At 40.3% G+C, this 26,398-nt stretch overlaps 1 protein-coding gene across 2 annotated transcripts in view; it reads left to right on the top strand.

Moving 5' to 3' along the window:
• rap1gap2a (RAP1 GTPase activating protein 2a) overlaps positions 1-26,398 on the top strand; it is a 142,246-nt gene that overhangs the window by 5,055 nt on the left and 110,793 nt on the right. The window contains exon 1 of one of the 2 annotated variants that reach the window (XM_053507035.1): positions 21,774-21,876. The exons of the other annotated variant lie outside the window; for it this stretch is intronic. Within the exon in view, the coding sequence (XP_053363010.1) occupies positions 21,833-21,876 (44 nt within the window). The 5' untranslated portion in view covers positions 21,774-21,832. Of the gene's footprint in view, positions 1-21,773; positions 21,877-26,398 lie in introns of those variants that run through there. 2 annotated transcript variants of the gene reach the window in all.

The raw sequence follows: 26,398 nt of genomic DNA, 5'->3' as shown, positions 1-26,398 counted from the left end.
ATCAGCATCAACACAAGTCAAGTATTTCCGTTTCACTGTAATCTGCATATCATGAGCATGACTCCAAGTTTTTAAGTGGTGTATCAGTCCTATAGTGGAGAAGTGCTTGCGTGCTTGGGTGTTGTTCTCCCACTTTACTCTTGGCACGATTACAAATCACTACTCTAATTTCTCTCGCGGTCTCCACTTTCTGACTTCATATTTTCACACAAAGGCAACACACAGCATTTGTAATCTCATTCCACTTCATCATTTGCCAAATTGATCAAATCGTTTGCCAAATAAAATGTTAGATAATGAAGTTTAAACATTATTATAGGTTTATGTAATCGTTTTTTTTTTTTTTGGGCACAATTTCTAGCTTTTTTGTGCTTTCTGAAAGACTGTTTTCTGTAACTTTAATTTCTGTACCTTCCTAAAAAAAACACCCAATGTTTTTAGAGAATATATCTAACTTAATCCTCATTAATTCCTAGAATAGAGATGAAAAAAAGTGTGACAAGTAAACATGCTCTACCAAAACAGTAGAGATTAGTTTGAAACACAAATATAAATGATTATTTACTTTAGAATCAGACTACTGTACTAAATCTGAATATCATTTCTATAGCAAATGGGCACATGGTGGAATCTTATGGATAGCGCTGTGGCCTTGCACAAGGGTTCGATTTTCCACCTTGTGGAAGGTTTAGTCTAACATTTAGTCTAAATTTAGCAGATTAGGCTAATTTGCATCGCCAAATCACCCGTAGTGTGTTAATAATTGGCGGCACGGTGGTGTAGTGGTTAGCACTGTGGTTAGGTTCGATTTCCGGCCAGGTTCGATTCCCATTTCTGTGTGCATAAAGTTTGCATGTTCTCCCTGTGGTTGGTGGGTTACCTTTGTGTACTCCCGTTTCCTCCCACAGTCCAACGACATGTAGGTTAGGTTAATTGGCATTCACAAATTGCAGTAGTGCATGATGCATGATACACTGTACTCGTAAACCAAGACTTGTTCGTTTTCCAAGTCACAATTTATTAAAAATCTTTGCTCGTCTTGCAAAACACTTGCAAACCACGTTACTCGCAATCCGAGGTTTCACTGTAGCACTTTTAACAATAGTCCTTGTCACAAAGTAGCTTTATAAAATCAAATGGCAAAAGGAAGAAACCCTGAGAGGAACCAGACTCAACAGGGAACCCATCGTCATTTGGGTGAAAACGGATAGCAGGGATTGATCTGCATCATACTGTGTGTTAGGAGGCTGGAAGTTCAGTAGAACAGGAGATGTGTTTTAGGTAATATGGAGTCCAGTTTGTCATTGGAGGCTCAGGTACAAAACTGTTTGTAGGAATTTCAGTCCTGAACTATTAAGGGACTGCAGTCACAAGCCGTCAGAGAACAGCTGTCTGCATCAGCCGAGTCCAGGACCGTCTTCATGGTCGAGGGGAACCGTGCCCAGTACCCACATGGATCAAAAGCAAAACATACGGAGCCTCCATGCAACGAGATCTCTAACCAGAAGCGGGGCAGTAGGATGAGTCAGACAGGTCTGTAGGGCAGAGGCGGTCTGGGGTCCAACAGACAGACAGACAGAGAGACAGACAGACAGACAATATTCATAAATAAAGTAATATTTATAGCAACATCATTATCCAGGGGGGGAAAAAAATTCAACTTGATAGATTTTATTAAAGCACTAGTATACACCCGATGTCCCTGCTCTTAACAGAATTCTTAATCTCATGCCTTGGTGCACCTGTCTCTCACTTTTCCTGCTTTTTATATACAAATGTAAAAATATATTCTCTATACAATGAGAAATATGGTTTATTATTGGTTAATGTAGTCAAGGTTAGGGTTAGATTGATGTCAACCAAAGCATTAATTAACTGTGTAAATAATTAATGGAGAGTCCTCAGAAAGATAAAATTGTGTGTGTGTATGTGTGTGTGTGTGTGTGTGTGTGTTTGTTTTTCTGAATGCTAATGGAAATATCAGCAAGATCTGAAAAGTCACCTCCGCTTTGTATTAGTCAAAATCGATCTTTAAATGTGTGTGTGTGTGCGCGCGCTCATATTGCAGTGTGAAGCGTGAAAAGTGTGACCATCATCCGTTACTGAAAGATCTGTGCTTGTGAAGCCCTGCTGCATGTGACAGTCCTGAATGTTAGTGTCTATTTCTGAACATCAGAGGAAATCAGCAGAACGGCGCCCTCCGAGGGTCTGCGTGGGCGTGAGTAGAGGCTGTGCACGCTTCTCTGCACTCATACTGAACGTGTACGTGTGTACACTTAGAGAAAACTTATGAATTTTCCGTGAAGTAGAGAAGTGAGGCTTAGACAAGTTGCAGTATTTGCACCCCAAGAAATGTAGCATCATGCTGTAAATAAATTTATGCTAGGATTTATTATCGTCATGGATTGCTCGTGTGCCGCATTGAACAACAATTCAACTACCAATCAAAATACGTCTTATTTCACTTTGTTGTATCCAAGCTACTGGTTGATGTCTGCTAATATTACAGCATTTGGCAGAAACCCTTGTCCAGAGCAACTTACATTTTTATCTCATTATTTATTTGAACTTCAATGATTAAGGGCCTTACTCAAGGGCCCAACAGGGGACCTTGGTGGTGGTGGTGGGGTTTGAACCTGGGACCCTTCAGACCATAGTCCAAGAAGATCCGGTGTAGCGAAACAGCCGGATCCAAAGTGTGACATTCATGAGTCCAAGGATTCGGTGGATTTTGGCCATTCTAGTGGAATATCACCGGAAAAACAGTCAGAATCCCTACGGACTCAAGTGACTCAAAGGACTCGTGTCGGTTCAGTGAGTGATTCAGAAGGATTCGATTCAGATTTTTCATCTCCGGTTCTGATTCTAAATCATTAAGGGGAATAATCTATGTTTTTTATTTCCTTTTCCTCTCCCTGCAGGAATTCTCCGTTGTCGAAACATTTAGTCAGTGTTACCTTAGCAACACCACAGACACTGGAACACTAATAACATCAGGTGGTTTCTGAAAGTAAATTTCATAAAAATGACATCGGACCAACGTCGACTACTTGATGGCAGAATAACGTTGAACGTGACCCGAAGACAATGTTGGAAATATGACTTTACTTTGGAAAATAAGACTTTAAAAACTTCACCCAACTGAAACAGTTTTACATGTCTGTCTGTCTTTTTGTCTTTCTCCTCTCTGTCTCAGCATAAGGTTAAACCTGACAATTTTGACAATATCTGCCACTCTCTGTCTCTTTCTATTCTGCCTTATTCTCCTCTATGTCTCTTTTACGCTTCCTATCCTACTGTCCCTTACTTCTCTCCGTCCCTTACTCCTCTTTATCTCTTTCTGTCCCCCTTTTCTCTTTGTTTTTCTCCTTTCTCTCTCTCTCTTTCTCTCTCTCATCTCACTCACTGGAACACACATGTTTAAATATGAACATTCTTTCCCCGTCTTTTCCCCTCCTATCTGTCTTTTTCTCATCCTTTTTCATCTCTTCACTGTTTCTCTATTCTATTTTCTCTTCTCTGTCCCTTGCATTTTCTCTGTCTCTCTCTCCTCCCTGTCTCTCTTTGTCCCTTTCTCATCCCTGTCTCTTTCCCCTCCCATCTTTTTTCTTCTGTATATTTCCCCTCTCCATCTCCTTTTTCCCTATCCCTGTCCGTCACTGTCTCCTTCTCCTCTCTGCCTCTCTTTGTCTCTTTCTCCTCTCCACCTCTTTCTCTTCTCTGTCTCTTCCTCCTTGCTGTCTCTTTTATTGGTTTAAAACTCGCTGCATTCATTCAGAACATAATTGTATGAAGTTGATGTGTGCGTGTGTGTGTTTCATGACTTTTACATTGTGACTTCTCGAGACATGAATATTGGAACATACGATAAGAATAGTAATGATGTACTATTGTACATCATTGTGGCTGCAGTCAAGACCAAAACTAGGTTCGAGGATCCAACTGGGAGGATCAAGACATAAGGGAGTCGAGAGTGAAGTCAACTGCTCCGGTGGTTAAGCTGTTTTCTAGATGAAGGGTTTGTTTCTTGTTCAAGAGGAAAAAAAAGCCTCTCAGTGACTTGTCTTTCTTGCGTCTAATTCTCAGGAAGTCCAAATCAGTACAGAAAATCTGGAGTCTCACAATCAGACTTAAGTCCATAGTGAAGTCGACCTTTATGTTAAAAGTTCCAGAACTGTTATTTAAACCTGATCATGACTTATAATTAAGTAGTGTTTGTGTGTGTATATTAAATATACAGTATGTGTGTGTGTGTGTGTGTTGATTCCTAATTGGTGAGTGAATAACGCAGCAGACATCGTTAGGAACAGCAGCATTTTACACAGAAGAGGAGATTTTTACACAATGACTAGTGAAGGTGTGAACAGGGAATTTATAGTGTTTATATCCCGGATGGGAAAAAGATCATTTACGTTGTGAACAGGTACGTGTAGTTCGTGAGTGAGCGGTTGTTGAAATGTTGCTTCGGCACGAAAATGATCCTATTAAAATGTGTAAAAAGGAAGAACAGCACGTCAGAGGAATAAGGAACGAGTGTGTGGGTGTTGTGCATATGGTTATCTCTGGTTAGATCTGAATCTCTCTCTCTCTATCTGTGTGTGTGTGTGTGTGTGTGTGTGTGTGTGTGAGGAAGGAGAGAGTGGGTGGTTGTGTGGGTGTTCTGAATATTGGATCTGTGTGTGTGTGTGTGTGTGTGTGTGTGTGTGTGTGTGTGTGTGTGTGGGTGGGGGGGGGTAAAAAAAACAAATAAATATGTGTATGTGAAGACAATATCAGCTTCAAATAGATGGATTTGGAAAGAAGAGAAGCTGAGTTAAGAAAAAAAAACAGATGAATAAAGAGATAAAGACAGAAACATTATAAACACTGGAATAAGAAGAGAGGAAGAAACTAGTGGGCTGTGAGAATATAAAGAAAAAGAACGAATAAATAGGTCACAAATGAAGAAAAAACAAAGCGCAAGTAAAGGAGTGAATAGAGAGAAATAAACAAAATAAAATGATAGAGAAAAGAGACAGAAGTGTAATAGAATGATAAATAGATAAAAGGAGAAGGAGAACGGGAATTGGGAAATAGGATGCACAAGCAAGGTTGGCAGATGAATGGGAGAAGAAGACGAAGACAGGAGAGCGTGAGGACAGAGCAGGTGAGTGAAGAACGTTGATGTCAGAAACAATAAGCGGATGAAGGGAAGAAAAGGTGAAAGAGGAAAACGAATGAAGAAGAGGAGGATTAGGAGGAGACAAGGAAAGTAAAGTATGAATGGATGGAAAGAACTTGGGGAGGAAGACGAATGGGGCGACATGGGAAATACAGAACGCAAGAGGCTGGAGAAAATTGGGAACAAACACTGGAATGAGGGAAGTGTCCCTCTCTTGCTGTCCCTTTGTCTCTTTCTCCTATTTGCCCCCCTCTCTCTCTCTCTCACTCTTTTTCTTCACTTTTTCCTTGTCTCTTTTGCTGTCTCTCTCTCTCTCTCTCTCTGTCTCTCTGCGCATGCGCGGTGTGGCAGGGAAGCGAGTTTGGCGTGTAGAGCGCGCGAGAGCGATTGGCTTTTTGCCAATTTTCTTTTTTGTGCATTTTTTCTTTCGCCATTTATTACATCTTTTGGCTTTATATACTTTTTTTTGTGTGTGTGTAAGTGTGTGTGAGTGAGTGAGTGTGTGTGTGTGTGTGTGTGTGTGTGTGTGTTGCTGGAGCATGGCGGCTCCGGACACACAGCGGTATGAGAGTTTGACTCGCCGGCACGGTGTGCGCGTGGTGTGTGTGCGCGTGGTGTGCGCGGCGAGTTTAGAGGAGTGTGTGTTAGCGGTTGGTGATGTGGTGGGACATGAGAACATCGTCTCTGCTTCCCGAATGAACAGTGCTGTTGTTGTGTTTGTTAATAGTGTAGATAAAGCGATTAAAATTATCCAAAATGGAATCAGTGTTAATAACGAGCACATACTGGTCTCTCCCCTGAGCTCCCCAGCTAAGAAAGTAGTCCTGTCTAATGTCCCCCCTTTTATATCTGACAGTGTGATAGCAGCAGAACTGTCCAGATACGGACGCCTGGTCTCCCCTATAAAGAAAATCCCCCTTGGCTGTAAATCCCCTTTGATAAAACACCTGGTATCTTTCAGGAGAGTTGTTTTTATGATTTTTAAAGAGGGTGTTGAAGAGCTAAACGTCATTTTTAAATTCAGAGTTGAAAACTTTGACTATAACATATTCGCCTCCTCAGACACCGATATAAAATGTTTTAAATGTGGTGCAATGGGACATCTTGTCCGTGCCTGTCCTGAAAGACAGAATGATCCCGATGCTCCTGTGCGACCGGGTCAAGACTCCACCGTGCCGACCGTGGCCATTCCCCCCGCGACCACGGCTCGGCCGCCCGCTGAGGGACCCGGAAATGCTGCCGAACCAGTGCCCAAAGTAAATGAATCCCAAGCCCAGCCTGCAATCCAAGAGTCAGCTGAAACAACATCGACACCAAAAGCAACATGCTCGACTAAACCGGACCGAGGGGAACCCAACGTGACCCAACCGGCACCGGCGAGGCCGAACACAAATGATAAGGTCTCAGAGGGCTCGGGTGCAGCGCTGGAGTCACCCGTCCTCTCGGCGATGGGTACAAGGGCGAAGAGCCGCCAACTGGAAGCAGCAGCCACTGCACTGTCACAGGGGGACGAGGCGGACATAGAGATGGAAGAGGAGCCCCTCTTCAAGACACCCAAAAGGAAAAAAGACCACAAGAGAGGAGGAAAAAAACTCCCCAAAAAAGACACCGAAACAGAATCAGACAGTGACGGCTACATATCGGACTCTGTGCTGATTCTCACTCCTGAGGAAGAAAGAATGCCAGTGGTTTACAGCGAGGAGTCCATACACAGCTTCTTAGAAAAGACAAAAGGAGGCTCAAAAATCAAACTGGAAGAACACTTCCCAAACAAGAGACAGTTCATTCACGACGTCAAATATTACAAAAAACACAAAGCTTTTATTGACCGGGAAATATTCAGGATAAAGAAATGGATCACTAAAATAAATAAAGAACTCGCTGAGGAGGACTTCTTAGAGTGATTTTACCTCCCTGCTGGACACTGGTATGTTTTTCTTTCTTATACATAAGGCTGTTTTTTTTATCTATACACCATTTAATGAATGGAATAAACATTGCGAGCTTAAATATTAATGGGGCAAGAACATATGAAAAAAGAACAAAACTTTACGAACTATTAAAACAGAAACACATTGATGTGGCTCTACTGCAGGAGACACACAGCGACTCCAAAAACTCTGCGGACTGGTCAAAAGAGTGGGACGGGCTCGCAATTCTGAGCCACAACACACCACTGTGTGCTGGAGTCGCACTGCTCTTTGCTCGCAATTTTATACCGAACTCTTATACAGTAGAAGAATTTTTAAATGGGAGGCTTTTAAAAGTGAGAACTTTTTATGAGAATGAAGTTTTTGTTTTTATTTGTGTGTACACTCCCACCAAGGCAGTAGAGAGGATGATGTTTTTAGACAAACTAAACAGCGTCATTAATGACTGTAACTCTGCTGATATTTTAATTCTGGGTGGGGATTTTAACTGCACAACCGACAATCTGGACAGAAACCATAAAGAACCTCACATGGCCTCCCGTAAACGCATGTGGGAGATGATGGAGGCCCAGGACTTAAGTGATATATGGAGAAACTTAAACACAAAACAAAGACAGTACACCTGGGCCCACTCCGTAGATAACACACTCTCTCTGGCTAGACTCGATAGATTTTATTGTTTTAAACATCAACTGTCTTATTTTACGAAATGTTTTATTACCCCAGTAGGCATCTCCGACCATAGCATGGTGCAGTGCATAGTCAGTAGGAAAAACCTAAAACCTAAGAGTGCCTACTGGCATTTTAATACTGTACTTTTAGAAGATGCCAATTTTATTGAGTCTTTTACTTATTTATGGACCAGTCTTAAATCACAAAAAGCTGATTTTAGCTCTCTACAGCAATGGTGGGACTTAGCTAAAGCACAAACAAAAGTTTTCTGTCAACAGTACACTCTTAATGTCACAAAAGACATTGTTAGATCAATGAGAGCTCTAGAGACCGAAATAGTGGAGCTCCAGAGTTTGGAGACCACAGGAGATCGAGGAAATATTGAAAGCCTCAAAAACAAAAAAGCCGTAATGAACGACCTGCTGGGCACTGCAGCACAGGGGGCGCTGGTCCGCTCACGTTTTAAACATGCTACGGAAATGGATGCTCCTTCCAAGTTCTTTTTTGGTCTAGAACAAAAAAATGGACAGAAAAGAATCATGCATGCTGTGCGATCAGAATCAGGGGATCTCGTATCAGAGCCCACTGAAATTCGCAAGCAGACAAACAGCTTCTACTCAAAGCTGTATAGTAGTGAGTGGTCAGAAGCACATGCAGTGGAGGAGACCTTTTTAAAAAATCTGCCCAAATTGTCAGAACAAACGGCCACAGACATGGCAACAGAACTGACGCTGGCAGAGATTCAGGAGGCTCTCCAAGGTCTGAAGAACGGGCGGGCGCCAGGTATAGACGGTCTCCCTGCAGAGTTCTACAAAACTTTTTGGTCAGTAATAGGACAGGATGTAGTAGAGGTGTTGCAGGACAGCGTGAAAGGAGGAAAGCTCCCGGTGAGCTGCAGGAGGGCTGTCCTGACCTTACTGCCAAAAAAGGGAGACCTGACGCACCTGGGAAACTGGCGCCCGGTATCACTGCTGTGCACTGACTACAAACTACTCTCAAAAGCATTAGCCTCAAGACTGACAAAGGTACTGGAGCAGATCATTCATCAGGACCAGACGTACTGCGTGCCTGGTAGGTCTATCTTTGATAACATACATTTAATTCGCGATATTTTGGATGTCTCTAGACTTTTGGATTTAAAGACTGGTCTTATTTTGCTGGACCAGGAAAAGGCTTTTGACCGGGTTGAACACGAATATTTGTGGAAGGTGCTGGAAAGCTTTGGGTTCAACCCAGGTTTCACAGCCATGATCAAAACATTGTATAGTGACATTGAGAGTGTACTGAAGGTTAATGGTGGTTTATGTGTTCCTTTTAAAGCACACAGAGGCATTAGACAGGGCTGCTCTCTATCAGGCATGCTATATTCCTTGGCAATAGAACCTCTTTTATGCAAACTGAGAGATCAGCTTTCTGGTTTTAATATACCTCATTTTAATATTTTAACCTGTCTTTCAGCTTATGCCGATGATCTAGCTGTAATGGTGAACACACAGATGGATGTGACTTTTTTAACTGACGTTTTAGAAGATTTTAAGATTTTATCATCGGCTAAAATCAACTGGAACAAAAGCGAAGCTATTTTAGTAGGAGAATGGGGAGGCGAACAGCCCACACTACCAGGGGGTTTAATGTGGAAAAAGAGCGGTTTTAAATACTTGGGTGTCTACTTGGGTAGTGCTGAGTTTTTAAACAAAAACTGGGAGGGTATTGTTGAAGGCATAAAAGGCAGACTGAACAGATGGAAGTGGTTGGTCCCAAAAATGTCTTACAGAGGACGAGTGCTGGTCATCAACAACCTAGCAGCATCGTCCCTGTGGCATAAACTGGCATGTATGGACCCACCACCAAACCTGCTAGCGAGCATACAGGCCCTACTGGTAGATTTCTTCTGGGACAAACTGCATTGGATACCACAAAGCCTGCTTCACCTGCCTAAAGAGGAAGGAGGTCAGGGCCTGGTGCAGCTAGCCAGCAGAACTGCAGCCTTCCGTCTGCAGTTCATCCAGAGACTCCTCACCGGTGCCAGTGACGAAGGATGGAGAGCAGCAGCCTTCACACTCCTACGCACGGTGGGAGGACTCGGACTGGACAGATCTCTGTTTTTAATGGACCCCACAGCACTGGACACGACTGGATTACCAGTTTTTTATCAAAGACTTTTTAAAATTTGGAACTTTTTTAAAAAACAAGCAAAAGGAAACAGAACCTTACACTGGCTGCTGGAGGAGCCCCTAGTCTGTGGAGGACACCTAGACATCTCTAGTGAAACCACCCCAGCACTATCCAAGACCCTGGTCTCCGCAGGGATCGTGACACTCCGGCAGCTGGTAAACATCACTGGAACAGACCTGTCTCGAGCAGAGGACTTGGCAGCACACATGGGACTCCGGTCTCAACGGGTCGCCAACCAACTCCTGCATCGATGGAGAACCACCCTAACGTCGGAGGAACGAGTTCAGCTGATGGAATATACAAGAAACGAGACCAGCTCTACAGAAGAGGAACCCTTTCCACAGCTGATCATAACTCCAGACCTAGAGGGATACGGCGGCCCCCTCCTGGAGCACAAGGGTGAGGACGAGATGAACTTTGAGACAGTGTCTGGTAAGGTTCTGTACAAAGCTTGTGTGAAGGTTTTAAACAAGAAAAAACTGAATGGGAGGGTGGACACCCCATGGCGCACTGAACTGGGTTTTAATAATGATATTAAACCAGAGTGGAGAGCACTGTATAAACCACCATTAACCAAAAAGTTTGCTGACCTCCAATGGAGGATTTTACATGGAATTGTCTCTGTGAACTCTTTTATCTCTATTTTAAATCCAGAAACAACACAAGAATGCCCCTTTTGTTCACAGAGAGAAACTGTTTTTCATGCTTTTATACATTGTTCCAGATTGTCGCCCTTGTTTAACCTTTTAAAACGCATTTTTTTACCACTGCATGTAGATTTTAGTCACCAGTTTTTTATTCTTGGTTTTAAATATGTCCGGAGAAAGAGTTTTAAATGCCAGCTTATTAATTTTACCATTGGTCAAGCCAAAATGGCAATATATATAAGCAGAAAAAATAAGTTGGCACAAAGCACAGACTGTGACCCCCAAAAGATCTTCTCCAGACTTATTAAATCAAGAATTTTAATCGATTTCAATTTCTACAAAAACATGAAAGACATGGACATGTTTAAAACAATATGGTGTTGTGGAGAGACCCTGTGTTCAGTAGAAGATAATGAACTAATTTTTACACCAAACTTAAACTGAAAAAAGAACACAAAAGGAAAAAAACAAACACAATAACTATGTATGTTTAAAAGAATAACTACAATGTCTAAAAAATGTCTTATTTATTTATTTATTTATTTATTTATCTATTTACTCACTCATTTTTAATCAATCTATCCTCATTCTATTTTTATACAACAAAATTTGTAAAATAAAGGATCGTAAAAAGTCAAAGTCTCTCTCTCTCTCTCTCTCTCTCTCTGTGCCTCTTTCTTCTCTCCACCTCCTTTCTTGCTGTCTCATGTCTCATTCTCCTCTCTGTCTCTATCAGTCCAGTTAATTCTTTATCGACATAAATGTCACTGTTTGTGTCCCTCTAGATTTCTCTCTGTCTCTTCCTCCTTGGTTTCCTCCTCTGTCCCTTTCGCCTGTTCTCCTTTTGTTTCTCACTCTTTCTCCTCTCAGACCTTTTTCGTCTCTCTCTCTCTCCCTCTTTGTTTTTTATGTCCATCTTATGTTGTCTCTTTCTTCTCTCTATCTCTCTTTATTTCCCTGTCTTTTACTTTCTCTCCCTCCTGTCTGTTTCTTTTTCCCTCTTTGTCTCTTTTATACCTTTGGGATGGTACCGTTGATGGGACAGTCTGTGCAATAGGTCCAGTCGTGAAATTTCCTCGCTACTAAATATTCCACAGGGGAATTAGGCCTACAGATTAGCTCAAGAATAGTGCGTAGTGAGCTTCATGGAACATGTAACATAAAGCATCGGATTCAGTGGTATTAAGCACGCTGCCACAGGACTCTAGAGCTGAGTTCCCTGGAATAAAGAATCATGTTTCTCTGTCTGGAAATCCAATGGATGTCTGGGTTTGGCGGTTGCCAGGAGATGGTACTTGTCTGACTGCATTGTGCCAAGTGTAAAGTTTGGTGGAGGGGACATTATAATGTGGGGTCGTTTTTTCAGGAGTTGGATTCCCACTTAGTTCCAGTGCAAGGATCTCCTAATGTTTCAGCATACCAAGACATTTTGGGCAATTTCATGCTCCCAACTTTGTGAGAACAGTTTGCACAAAGCAAAGTCTATAAAGACATGGATGAGCAGGTTTGGTATGGAAAAGTTCTGGCGTGTCTGACCTGACAAATGCTCTTCTGAAAGAATGGTCAAAAATTCCCATAAACACACTCCTAAACCTTGTGGAAAGTCTTCTCAGAAGAGTTGAAGCTGTTATAGCTGCAAAGGGTGAGCCAACATCATATTAAACCCTATACAGTAGATTAAGAATTAGATGTTACTCAAGTTCATATGCATGTGAAGGCAGGCGTTCCAGAAAGCCTTTATGAATGCATGTGACAAAAGAAGAATCTTATGTTATTCATTTGGCTTATTTCATTAGGGCCCAAGCACTATAGGGTGTGCAGGACCCTCTTGATTTCCTATTACTATTTTGGGCTTTTGGGGAGGTCAAAAACGCCTGAAAATTGGCAGACAGCTTGTGATCTGCTGCCATTAAGATGCCTGAGAGTCACACAAGATTTTGCTGCATAGCTCATACCCACTTGCACGTATGCACACGAAATCTTGTACATATTTAGAAATCATTGAGCTAAACAACTTTCACATTGCATGTCATGGGCTCAACTCAACAGAAAGTCAGTTATTTTGTGTTGTTTGCCAAAATGCCCCTGAAGGCATTTGATAAACTCTTCCTAGGGAATTTATACCATTGCCACCAAACTGGGCCTTCGTGATCTAAAGACACTGCGGATGCAAAATTGTAGAGGGATTTTTAATATCACAAATGAGTCAGCTGTGACAATATCTTAGACGTATGCCGAAAAGTGGTTAATAACTTTCTGCGGGACATTATATTTATTGACATCCCGTTCAGTGACATCACATTGAGTGACATCAATAGTGTGATGCTTTTTTTCTAGCATCTGTTTTTTTTTTGGCAGTCTAAACATAAACTTTCCCCATTTCTAAAATTATCTCATAATGGTATTGGGATATCCCCTTTAAATGCATGTGCCCACTGTCTTTCTGGTGTGCCCGGGTGGCGATGGTGCAGGGTGCTTGAGCCCGCTCATTGTTGCTTGCAACTATAGTGTATTTTTGTTGCTATACTTACTTTTTATTCTATTGATTTACATAGATTACTTCTTCATGGAAAGTAGACATTTTAATTCCACTGTATTTGTGTACTGTAACCAAAAAAAAGCTGTTTATTGAAGTTAAATCTGGTTGGAAAAGGTTTATATAAGTTGGTCTTCTTATACAGTACATAAATTTACACCCGCTCAGGAGCAGGAAATGAACATTTTTTTTTTTTTTTAGAGAATACAGGACTTTCATGAACACCGCTTTTCTTGTGTAAATGCACCGATGAATGATTTATGAACATATCAACTTGATAAACGAGGCGCTTTGTATGGCGCCATTTCTTGTCCCTGGTGTTATCAAGCCGTTCTCTTTACGCACCAGAGTTTTTGTATTCTCATCGCTTTTTCTGTTCTTTAAGCGCGCCTGTGTGCCTGATCCGTGGGCACGGAAATGTCTGTGATTACTCCGTCTGACCCCTGCTACGAACTCTCGCTTCTGACTTTCGGATTTATCTTAATAAAACACCTGCCGAGTTCACACACTCACATCCTGCCTCCCACGGTGCGTCTCACTCCGTCCTCTTATTCTTCATACTTTCGAAAAAGAACCTGAACCATTTGCATATTCATTATGACAAGTTGGGAAAACAAACAAAAAAACCAATAAAACAGTTCTCTGTGGATTCTGCTCGTGAAATCGAAATGAAATCCAAGGCTGCAGTGCCTAAAGTTAAACTCAGCACGCTTCCATAATCAGCAGCCTGGTTCAGTTTTCATTCGTCCTTTCTCATTCTTTCCTTCCTTTTCTTACCCTCCATCTGTATTTCCTGATTAACCTTGAGATGACTGCTTCCCTGGCAGCGTGCCAGTTCTCTCCATCACGCAGTCTCTGTCTCACTTAGCTTCTTTCTCTTCCTTTCTTTCTTTCTCTTTTTCCCCTGTATGTATCCCTCCTTCTCTCTATTTCTGTTCAAGAAGAACATCACTCATTAAGCTGTTTGGAAAGATGGCAAGAACGTACACAGCTTAGGTCAATGATAAAAGATTTATATGTGCTTATATGGAAGCCACTGGGATTTTCGCATATGTCAGATAGAACAAAAGTTATTGTTGTTTTTATAAAGGGTCAATTTTACCATCCCTGGAACATGGGAACAGAGGCGAGTGGTAACGAGTTACATTTAACTAAAACTTTTCTTAAATCATATCATAATGGTATTGGGATATCCCCTTTAAATGCATGTGCCCACTGTCTTTCTGGTGTGCCCGGGTGGCGATAATGCAGGGTGCTTGAGCCCGCTCATTGTTGCTTGCAACTATTGTGTATTTTTGTTGCTATACTTTCTTGCATCATACTTTTTTACTTTTGCTTGAGTAGATTTGCGAAGAAGAAACGCTACTCTAACTCTGTTACATTTGGCTTTACTCCATTTGCTCAGTTATGTTTGTATAGTTGGTTAAAATGAACTAAAATTCTGCTCATCATATTGTCTATGTTGTGATGAATAAAAGGATATGTCACTTTATATCGCACAATCCTGAGCCCTATATATGCTTATGAAAAAAAAAACAGCAAAAAAGCAAAAATAGTCTAAAATGCTCTGAGTTTTGAGGGATATGTTCAGTTTTCAGCTGTCTTAGCTTCAGAGAGTCCCTGTTTTCAGCGTTGTCTTCTCTTCCTACCTTTGCTTGCGATGCCCTGGTGAGAAACCTGTTGTGCCACCATGCCCCGATGAGCATACTGCTTAGCCACCATGCCCTGATGAGATCACTGCTTTACAACCATACCCTGTTCTGTCACCATGCCCAGCTGAGAACATTGCTATGCCACCATGCCTCATTAAGAACATTGCTCTGCCTCTAACATCTGCAAAAAGAATTGCTCTCTCCCAGGCTTTGCCACTCCTCCCAATTGCAGCACAGAGAACATTGCCACCCCCGCTGGTGGCACTGAAAGCTTCAATTTTCCCTCGTGCCTCTTGACGGATGTCATTCCCTCCGTTCGCTGGAGCAGGACAGTGGTTTGCTCACCATTGGCAAGAGGAGAGGCTGTGGAGACTGCATCACAGAGACGCCAAACTACAAACAGCATTTATAAGCCAATGCAAATCTCTTCACGGATGCATGTATGTATTCACATACACATTTTTTGTCTGAGTTCACCGACCAGCCATACCATTCTTAATATTATATAGACCTCCCCTGTTCCATCGAGACATGGACTCCATTAGACGTCTGAAGGTGTGTGTGGTATCTGGCACCAAGCCATCAGTAGCAGATCATTTAAGACCAACAAGTTGTAAGGTGGAACCTCCATGGATCGGACTTGTTTGTCCAGTGCATCCCACAGAGGCTTGATCAGGACTGGGACATCAATTCCTTGAAATCTTTGTCATGTTCCTCAAACAGTTCCTGAACATTTAAGTGATTAAGGGAGGATAAACATCCCAACATTAAGAAATGCTCTGACAAAATGCTCTGGCAATGAACGAAAGCGATTTATCAGACAAGACCACATTATCGTTTATGCTCAGAATTCGTCTCTTTTCCAAGCTGCTGAGATCCTAACCCAGGATTTCCACCAGAAGCAGATCTTTGATATCATGTTTGTGATGCGGTTCTCTTCCAGCTTCTGAGATAAATATTCATGAGAAAAAAAAAAAACATTCTTAACTCATGTTGATTTAGTTTGAATGGTCACACTTCTAAAATCAGAAGGTTTGTCCAGATTAGTACATTAGTTGTTTAGATGGTCGACCGAATAAAAATGACAGAAGCTTTTTGGATTCATTTGGAGGAGAAATCAGGTGACACTTCACTTCATACTCTGGCAACCATTTGGTGCAACAAAAAAAAAAGTGGTTGCACTTGAACTTTTTTCCTTTTTCTAACATGTTAAATTAATAAATTTTTAAAAAATTGATCCCCAACACAATCAGTGCTATTCTCTTCACCTGTCAGTGGTTTTAATCTTATGGCTGTTTGGTGATGGCGTTCCACCTAAATCCTGCATGTCTCGCTTAGCACTATGTTTTTATGTTCCTGGTTTTATTTGCATCTGTTGTGTTTATTCTTCTTTGAATTAGCATATAGCTCAGGAGCGGGGGTGGCTTAGTGCGATAAGGCTCTGAGTTACTTATCGGAAGGTCAACGGTTCGAGGCCGCTGTTGGGCCCTTAACCCTTAGGAGTCTGACTTGCCGCCGGCGGCAAAAAGTGCATTTTTTCTGGTAACCGTGAAAAGAGTTTAAAATGCTCCGTCATGATTAATCATACACATTAGTGTTGTACATCATTTGAATCTGTAAAGGGTCTACTTTTTTTCATGTATACTTACAATATCCACAAAACAATGTGCTTTTGTAAAATAAAGAAAATAAACAGCAAAGCCCTTAACCCTGTCTGCTCCTGTGCTGCCGTATAATGGCTGATCCTGCACTCTGACCCCTGCCTACTAATTAAAAGCTGGGATATGTGAAGTCTAAAGTATTTTACTGTGCAGTACAGTATATGTGACAAACAAAGGCTGGACTTAACTTGAAAAGTACAGTTTACTGTACTTCGTTCCTTTCCTCGAGTCTTAACTTTTGATTGATTTAATTGAGTTTTATGCATGATGCTGCTTAAAGGAGTTTCCACCCTTGCATCCCCGATGACGCACTTGCAGTTTTTTTATTGTAAAAATAAAAGACAAACTAAATCAAAACAAGATTCAGAGGTTTTATAGCCGAATATACGCTAATCTGACTTTAACGCTTGCATGCTGTTTATAAAATTGCCAGTTCATATTTGTGGATACATAAACATCATGAACTGTTTGGTGCCAGACTCCATAAAGGGCGTGTCTTTTTCCACTACTGTTTGTGTGGAATGTGGAAAAACATTCATATTATTTAGCATGATCTCAGTGAACCTTTGAGATGGACAAACAGATCAGTTCAGGTTATTTTATTAGTTTGCCGTTGTAGGTTTCTGGTACATTTTTTTTTTTCAAATCTTACAAATGTGGTGGTATAAGACAATCAGGGTCTGCAAGAGCTCCCGAAGATGATCGGATATGTAAGGATATTTTATAGCGGTTTAAAAAATGATTTCATAATGTATGCTTTGTCTTTTGTTCACAGCAATAACTGTAGCAGTACGCAGGTATAGTCAAAAGTATCACACAAGGGGTGCTGTTGTGCTGAATATCAACATGGCGGTTATGCAAACATATCACAGCTGTGCTGATATCCAGTTCCATAGCATGGCATTGAGTGTTATATTGCTTTTATACAACAGTTCTGCAAAATTTTTTTTTTTTTAAATCAACAGATTATGATCCGTTTTCGACAGGAGTGGCAGAGTTTAAAATTTTCACCGGTAGCCAAAAGGTGAGGAGAATAAACCATATAATAACTTATATTTCCACTTATTCTGCTTTAGAATATCAAGTAACTTCTAGGTTCTGGGGTTAAATCCCAAAACGCATTAAATCTAAAGTTAGTGCGCAATGTACAGTAGGATGTATAATCCCTTGTACCACACACCAAGTAGTGCCCTTGATCAGGGGTTAGAGAGGAATGAGAGATACAAGTTAGCCTTGTAGCTCACGGTAACCTTGGACAAAACAACATGGCCAAAAGTTCAGAGGCAATTCAAAACAACTTAGAATCTTTTATTAAAGACACAAAGTATTGTTAAAGATGACATATGAGACGTGTTTCTTGCTAAAAGTGCTACCGGAACTGGTTTTGAAGGTGGGTTTTGGCAGGCAGCTGCTCTCTCCTCAGTACTACGGACCATACAGACCTACTTTCACCCACGCTGCGACTGACAGTTATTATACTGTCAGTACAGATAGTTAGTGTAACTAACGATTTTTAGGACACCTGTGGTACGGAGTGATGCATATACAGTAGTTAAATGTCCCAGTGCTGTTATGCTAAATATCACGATTTGTGGAAAGTCTCTCGTCCAATCAGATTATTCGGTCAGAACTAACAGTTGTATATACTGCAAATATAGGAATATTAGAAAAACATGAAGTTCCTGTCTCTCAGTGTTGACAAATGTAAGCAACACCTGCAGAAAGTCATTCTATTTAGAAACAGAAAAACATCATAACACAGAATGCAAGTATCTTATCTATCTGATTGTCTTACTTAAGGTCATGAGATGGGGTAATGGCTCTACCATGCTGCAGAAAGTGAGGAGCTTGGTGGAGAGACACTGCTCCTCCAAACGAAATGAGTTAGTTTTTTTATGGAGACCGTAGGACAAACCCAGGACCCAAGGAGAGATTTCAAGATTGGCAAGTGGCTTTCCTGGACATGCCTGGGAACCGTCCAGGAGGAGCTGAAATCAGTGGACTGACCGAGTCTGGACCTGTTGCATTGACAATTACGTTACAAACAGGAAAAGTATAAGTAAAATTTACAGTATAAACCAAAAACTTCACATTAAAGGTTCAATGGAAAGGTTACACAAATTGGTTCTGGTCCATTTTTTTATGTCATGTACGTACACACACTTGTTGGTTTAGGTCTGACTCACCCTGACAGAATGTGCCTCTGTGTGTGTGCATGTGTTTGTAGGTGTGACATTACTATGTGCAATTTAATTCCCATTAATCAATCAAGAACTGCTTTCAACAAGACTGCCAGCCATAAAAAGTCTCACCCACTACAACAGCCGAAAGAGAAAAGTTCAACGGATGCTTCTCATCTCATTAACACACGATCGATGTTCTGACACATTCAGAACTAAACCACCAAGAGCAGCAGCAGACTATGAGTGAAGAGGATACGCGTCCACAATGACGATCACGATCCATTATCCACCCTGAGCACTTCAGCTGTCCTGAGATGGAGTGAATCAGACAACGAGTTCCCATTCAAATGGCAGGCATGGCTTTGATCAGAAAACCATATCAGCACATCAGAGAGGTGCACGTCGCTCTTGAAGGAAGGAAATGAAGAGAGCGGTGGTGTTTGAATTCTCTGCAATGTGCTTTGAGCACAACATAACTCTTGTTACTCAGCTGATTGGGTTGCATTCTGCTGGAATTCCTCCAACACAATAAATGTACTGTATTTGCAATCCCAGCTGAAGATTCAAGCAAATCAGTTAACGATACTTACACTGTAAGTGAAATGTTACTTTTGTTACTTGTAGACTCCTGTGGCCTACTGCTCACTGTACTGTATACTGTATATACACTATCCGGCCACTTTTTTAGGTGCATCTTGTTAATACTGGGTTGGACCCATTTTGCCTTCAGAACTGCCTTGATTCTTCATGGCATAGATTCAACAATGTGCTGGAAACATTGTACGGTGAGCTTTTAAGCCTATTGTCATTTTGAAGAAACCAGTTTAAGATGATGAGAATGGACATGATGGACAATCCCCTGGAAGGCGATGGCACTTCACCCATGTTCAGCTGATACTAAGGGGCCCAAAGTGTTTCAAGAAAAACTCCCACCACCACCACCACCAGCCTGTACCGTTGCTTCGGTTGGATGGATCCATGGCATCATGTTGTTTATGCCAAATTTTGATCCTATCATTTGAATGTTGAAAAAAATCAAGACTCATTAGTCCAGGTAATGTTCATTCCAGTCTTCTGTTGCCCAATTCTGGTGAGTCCATGTGACTTCTAGCATCGGTTTCCCGTTCTTAGATGACAGGAGTGGCACCAGGTGTGGTCTTCTACTGCTGTAGTCCATCTGCTTCAAGGTTCAACATGTTGTGTGTGCAGAGATGCTCTTCAACATACTTCTGTTGTCTCAAGGTTATTTGAGTTACTATTCACTTTATATCAGCTCGAACCAGACTGATCATTCTCCTTTGACCTCTGGCATCAACAAGGCATTTTTATTCATTCAAACTAGACAGCTCACTGGCTAGTTTCTTTCTTTTTTTTTTTTTAGACCATTCTCTGTAAATCCTAGAGATGGATTTAAACAGACTGTCACAGTAAATACATTTGTTCCCATTTCTAAAAACTTTTTTGTGTGCAAAAATACCATAAATGTCATCTAATCATAGGAAGTCTCAGTATTAGGCAAAAACAACCTCCCAAAATACATTACGCCCAATCACAAAAGTAAGTACACCCCTCTAATTTCAGCAAAATTTTAGAACATCTTTATATAGGACAATACTATTGAAATGAAACTTGGATATATTTTAGAGTAGAGTCAGTGCAGTTTGTATAATAGTACAGATTTACTGAAAATAACTTAACATACAGCCATTGCTATTATGGTCAGAATAGCTGGCCCAGAAGTGAGTACACCACCTTAGTGATAACAGCTGTACATCTTTAACCATACAGTCACGTGACCTATTCATCATATTCGTGTGTTTGTCAGTTGCCGAGTACGTCTCCAGACCTACATGTGGGGCATCCTTAAGCGGAAGGTGGCTTAAGGTGCTGTGTGTCTAACATCCAGCAGCTCCATGATATCATTATGGAGGAGTGGAAGAGGATCACAGCAACAACGTGTGCAGCTCTGGTGAAGTCCATGTCCAAGAGGATTAACACAAAATATTGACACTTTGGGGCACTGGTGGCTTAGTGGTAGGTGTTTTGCCTGCCATGCGGAAGGCCCGGGTTCGAATCCCAGGCAGTGCCCAAACTCCAGCCACTGGAATTAGGAGGGTTGCGTCAGGATGGGTATCCGGTTGTAGTGCGGACTGGGTATTCCACTGTGGCGACCCCTTGCTAGGAGCAGCCGAAAGACCAACAACAACAAACATTGACAGCAGAAGCTAGTGAACCTTACTGAACTCCAGCACTGTTGTAAAGAAGAATCTACCAACATTCCTTAATAATTTCCTGCATGATCAAGTCTTAGAGGAAACGATTACAGTACTTTATGCTATTGCTTATAAACGTGAATCTACAAGCTATTAAATCATGGGGTGTGCTTATTATCGCCAATATATTTTCTATTTTCTTTATGGTTTTATTTTTTAATATATAAATAATGGCACAGTGAAAAAAAGCTATATGATGGTGTTCATCTAAAGTTATATTTGGTTAATACTAAAACCCGCTATGATCAGATGATTTCTATTATGCTTTTACATAATAAAAAGGCGGAACAGTAACTTTTACATATGACTGACTGTATGTTACGTCAAACTTCAGGCCATTGTAGAGACGTTTAAAAGTGCTTTTCAGACATAATTTTTTAAAACTCCTTTGATGTATTTAAGCCTTATATCATTAAAAAAAAAAAAAAAAAAAAAAACAGTCAATTTACCAAACACAAAAGGCATTTGACCTTGACAGTATATTTTCCACACCATATTACCTTCAATTTGTTTATTTTGACAACATGAACAAGGTTGTAGAATATAGAATTATTAAACCAAAAGTCCAAAAGCCTGTGTACATATATTTAGCGCCTTTAAACACTGTACATTATTTTCTGTTGCTCTTATAGCTCTTATTATTCTATAGAAATGTATTTTACTGCACTTGGTTAGCTGTATTAAAATACAACTAAAGCAACAAGCAGAAAGTGAAATAGAGTAATAGTGAGATAAACCCCAGAAAGCGATGCTGAGTGATTGAGACCAAGCCAAATTCTGCAAAGCTGCAACAGAAACGTGTAAACATTCGCCCCTCCCTTGACTTTCTTTCCGTCTCGCCCTCTAAAAGTGCACAGTCGTGCGTCAGCATGTCCAGGTGAGGTGTGAGAGTGTATGAGAAAGTCTGTATGTAGGAGTTGGACCCAGCTGGTGCAGTCGTCATGCTTAGGAGAAAGAGGAGCGTGTCTTTCGGGGGAATCGGCTGGTACGTTCCATTTCCTGGCCTTGATAAAGTACACGGACTTACAGTGGCTCTCGGTCTGAATAGATCTGATTACGTTTGAGTTTCGTATTTAAGTTGTTTGATTTTCTGATGCAGTGAGTTAAAGTTTGATGCAGGACGAGTGCGTTGCAGCCACCCCACAAGCAGGGTTGTAGAGTTTTTTTTCTTTAAACAAGAAAATCTTTTGTGAATCATTTTGACTTTTAGAATGTAATATTGCCTTAATATTTTTGGGTGAGATTAATAATTTAAAACATATTGGGTTTATTAATGTGAAGGAGTAAAAGAGTAAAAAAAAAAAAAGAATAATAAAAAAAAAAAAAAAAAAAAAATATATATATATATATATATATATATATATATATATATATATATATATATATATATACAGTCTATATATGTGATCTATATCACATATATAGACTGTATATACCGTAAAATACATGCACTCTTGAAAATTCAACTGATTTTAGTGTTGATCATTTACTGACATGTTTAAATTAAGTTAAACATTTTTTTGTTTGTTTTTTTTGCACTCATTCGAATATGTTGTTGTTTCCATAGTAACAGCGTATACACAGGGACTTACTACTGTGTGCTGACTCATAATGTGTGCTGTATAGTAAAGTAAACCATGTAATGGATTATGTAGAGATGATTTTTTAAAGAAGGAGAGAGAGACTGGGGGAAATATTGTGTATCAGTTTATTTTAACTAAATTGCAACTTGTCTCTCTGAACAATAAATCTTAGGTGTAAACTGATAAGATCTTTAATAAAATGAAATGAAAAATTGTAATCATTGGCAAATTGCTGTGGTGTAAGCAAACATGCTGTTTATACGAGAATAATATAAGTACTGGGTGATTATAGTAAGTCATGCCGTATCACATGCTATGGAACCCTGGATTGGTTATAGAAAGAACAAATATGTTTTAAAGCCACTATTTAGTTCAAGAGCTCAAAATGATATTGTACAGTATGTGCTTGAGATACAATTCGTTTTCGTTTTTTTGTTAATTTGTGTGCATGAAATCTAATTTATTTTCACATTTTTGTTAATACAGTACACATGCAGAAGATCCAAGCCATTCCCTGTTATTGTTATTCCAGTTTGAGATTATAATATGGAGACTGATTGTCCGGCCATAACAGTACTTCATTCCCTCATTTTGAATAATTCAAGAGCAGGACTTATACGTTTTTTTCCAGGATATTCGGCACAGTTAAATAGTATTTCCCTCTTCCCTTGTTTTGGCATATTTGTCACACTTAAAAAGATTCAGATTTTTTTAATTATACAAAGTTTACTATTATACAAAGATAACCCAGGTAAATACAAAATGCAGTTTTTAAATGATGATTTCATTCATTAAGGAAAAACAAATAAAATCATCACACCTCCCTTGCTAACACATGAATGAAGTGTGATTTTATTTTTAAGTAAACAGTGATAAATGTGTGAAAAAAAAATAATTCAGAATTTAGTGTCACTGAATATGTATTTTTTATATAAACTGATCAGCCATAAAGCACCACTGTCAGGTGAATTGAATAACATTTGAATAACAACACAGATTATCACATTAAGTCTAGTCTGATTTTACAGTAAAGCCATTGCACCATAAATGGACAAAAAAACATCAGTGCTGGCCCAGATAGAATGGCATTACAGCATGCATTAATGTTAATGTGATTGGTGTATATGATTGATCTGATTTGATGTGATGTTTGCTATGAGGAGATGCTTATTGAACTGTAACTTGTTTTAAGACAATAGAAACTTTTCAGGATGGAAGGCACTTTTCAGGAAGACAATTTGTCTTGTTTGCTATAAAGTTATACATGACTGCCTTTCTATCATGTTTTAGATGTTCAGATTGGTTTCCATGCACAATCAAAAAATGATTGACCAGGATTTAAACAAGTCAATTGGATTTCCCTCCAATGTGACCTCATATAAGAAGAACGGCCTGTTGGTGTTGTTCTCTGGACGGGTGTGGCTCAGTATTAGCTCATCACCCGATCATTAATAGATACCCCTTAGAGGAGCTCTGCTAACTTGTTTCAATAATAGTAACATTCAGAAAATAGAAAGTGAAAGAATGACTAGTTGTAGCTGATATAACCTAAGAGGTAACAGGAAATAACTAGTTTTATGGATGTTCCACGATATTACAGTAGATGTGAAGTAAATGAAAAGTTGGGAATGTAGTAGAAAAGTGCAGAGGCGTGCGCGGAATAAAACTCTGAATGTGCTGTTATTGTGATATAAATAATTGTGATATTTAAATACGTCCTTGAGATATTCAGCTGCACAGGTATCTCTTTTTCCTTATAGTTTGCATATCATGCGTTCTCGATAGGCCAGGACGTCTCTATGGAGAATAAGTTATGTTAATAAGAGTGTGTGTGTGTGAGAGATTATATTGTGTGAGATTATATTATTTCTAATGATGTCTATTTCAATCCTTGTTCCATGAGGTTTAACGTACAGAAACAGATGTTTGCCTGTCACCCGGGGGACTCGTTACAGATCCGTTAATGTCTTTCATTCGACACAAGAACAAAGACATATTGTAAAATCTGTCTGCCATTATGTAAATGGAGCTAAAACACAGTTTCGTTTTATTTACCTTATCTAGCGAGGCGAGCGAAGCAGGAAATTGAACAAGCTGTGCCACGGTTTTAGCCGCGTCCCTGTCTTGCATTGTTTGTACTCGCTGGTTATTTGGTAATCAAAAAGACTACCACACAGATCTTATCACACACGCAGACGCACAAACACACTCTCACACACACATACACGCTGATGAGAGATGATGAAGTAACAGGAGTCAGGGAGTTTATAAAGGAAAAAAAACAACACACAATTGATTTGCTGCGATTCCATGACACAATGTTCTCTTTTTAATTTGCACACCATGGCCATGCTCAGCCATTTATAGCTAAACTTTAAACCAAGCATGCATACATACACACTGTATATACACTCACCTAAAGGATTATTAGGAACACCATACTTATACGGTGTTTGACCCCCTTTCACCTTCAGAACTGCCTAAGCTCTACGTGGCATTAATTCAACAAGGTGCTGAAAGCATTCTTTAGAAATGTTGGCCCATATTGATAGGATAGCATCTTGCAGTTGATGCTCTATTGGGTTAAGATCTGGTGACTGTGGGGGCCATTTTAGTACAGTGAACTCATTGTCATGTTCAAGAAACCAATTTGAAATTATTCAAGCTTTGTGACATGGAGACTCATCAGACCAGGCAACATTTTTCCAGTCTTTAACTGTCCAATTTTGGTGAGCTCGTGCAAATTGTAGCCTCTTTTTCCTATTTGTAGTGAGTGGTACCCGGTGGGGTCTTCTGCTGTTGTAGCCCATCTGCCTCAAGGTTGTGCGTGTTGTGGCTTCACAAATGCTTTGCTGCATACCTCGGTTGTAACGAGTGGTTATTTCAGTCAAAGTTGCTCTTCTATCAGCTTGAATCAGTCGGCCCATTCTCCTCTGACCTCTAGCATCAACAAGGCATTTTCGCCCACAGGACTGCCGCATACTGGATGTTTTTCTCTTTTCACACCATTCTTTGTACCCTAGAAATGGTTGTGCGTGAAAATCCCAGTAACTGAGCAGTTTGTAAAATACTCAGACCGGCCCGTCTGGCACCAACAACCATGCCACGCTTAAAAATTGCTTAAATCACCTTTCTTTCCCATTCTGACATTCAGTTTGTAGTTCAGGAGATTGTCTTGACCAGGACCACACCCCTAAATGCATTGAAGCATCTGCCATGTGATTGGTTGATTAGATAATTGCATTAATGAGAAATTGAACAGGTGTTCCTAATAATCCTTTAGGTGAGTGTATGCGTGTATATATGTATATATGTGTATATACATTAAAATGTAAAGAGAGCTCATTATCAGAGATTTCTGATGAAAATATCAGATGGAAGAGGATATTAAGGATAACGACTTTTACGTCTTATACTTTAGTAAATAAAACACCGTAATCATGAGCAAAACTAGTGTGAGTACAATCTATGCAGATGCACACTGACTGTTGAAACTGTATCAAGAGAGACACAATTACATGCAAACACGTGATGGAGTGTCAGAAAGTTTGTCGCTTAATTAACGGAAGGTATTTTAGGCTCAACCCCTTAATTGGTTGAAGAGTTACACTGGGCTACTAAATTAAGTATTTTTGTATTTTTATATTTTAATATAAGGCTGTGGTTAGCACTGTCACCTTGCAACAAGAGTCCGGGTTCGATTCCCGGCCAGGCTCGATTTCCCGTCTCTGTGTGCATGGAGTTTGTATATTCTCCCCGTGCATGGTGTGTTTCCTCTGTGTACTCCTGTTTCCTCCCACAGTCCAGATTAGGCTAATTGGCATTTTCAAATTGCCCATAGTGTGTGTACAGTATGTGTGTTGGCACCTTGTCCAGGGTGTACACCGCCTCGTGCCCTAAGTCTCCTGGGATAGGCTCCAGGTC

Source organism: Clarias gariepinus, chromosome 11, assembly GCF_024256425.1.
Source record: "Clarias gariepinus isolate MV-2021 ecotype Netherlands chromosome 11, CGAR_prim_01v2, whole genome shotgun sequence".
NCBI lineage: Eukaryota > Metazoa > Chordata > Actinopteri > Siluriformes > Clariidae > Clarias > Clarias gariepinus.
The sequence above is the reverse complement of the archived record's forward strand: the minus strand, read 5'-3'. Positions and strand labels throughout refer to the sequence as shown.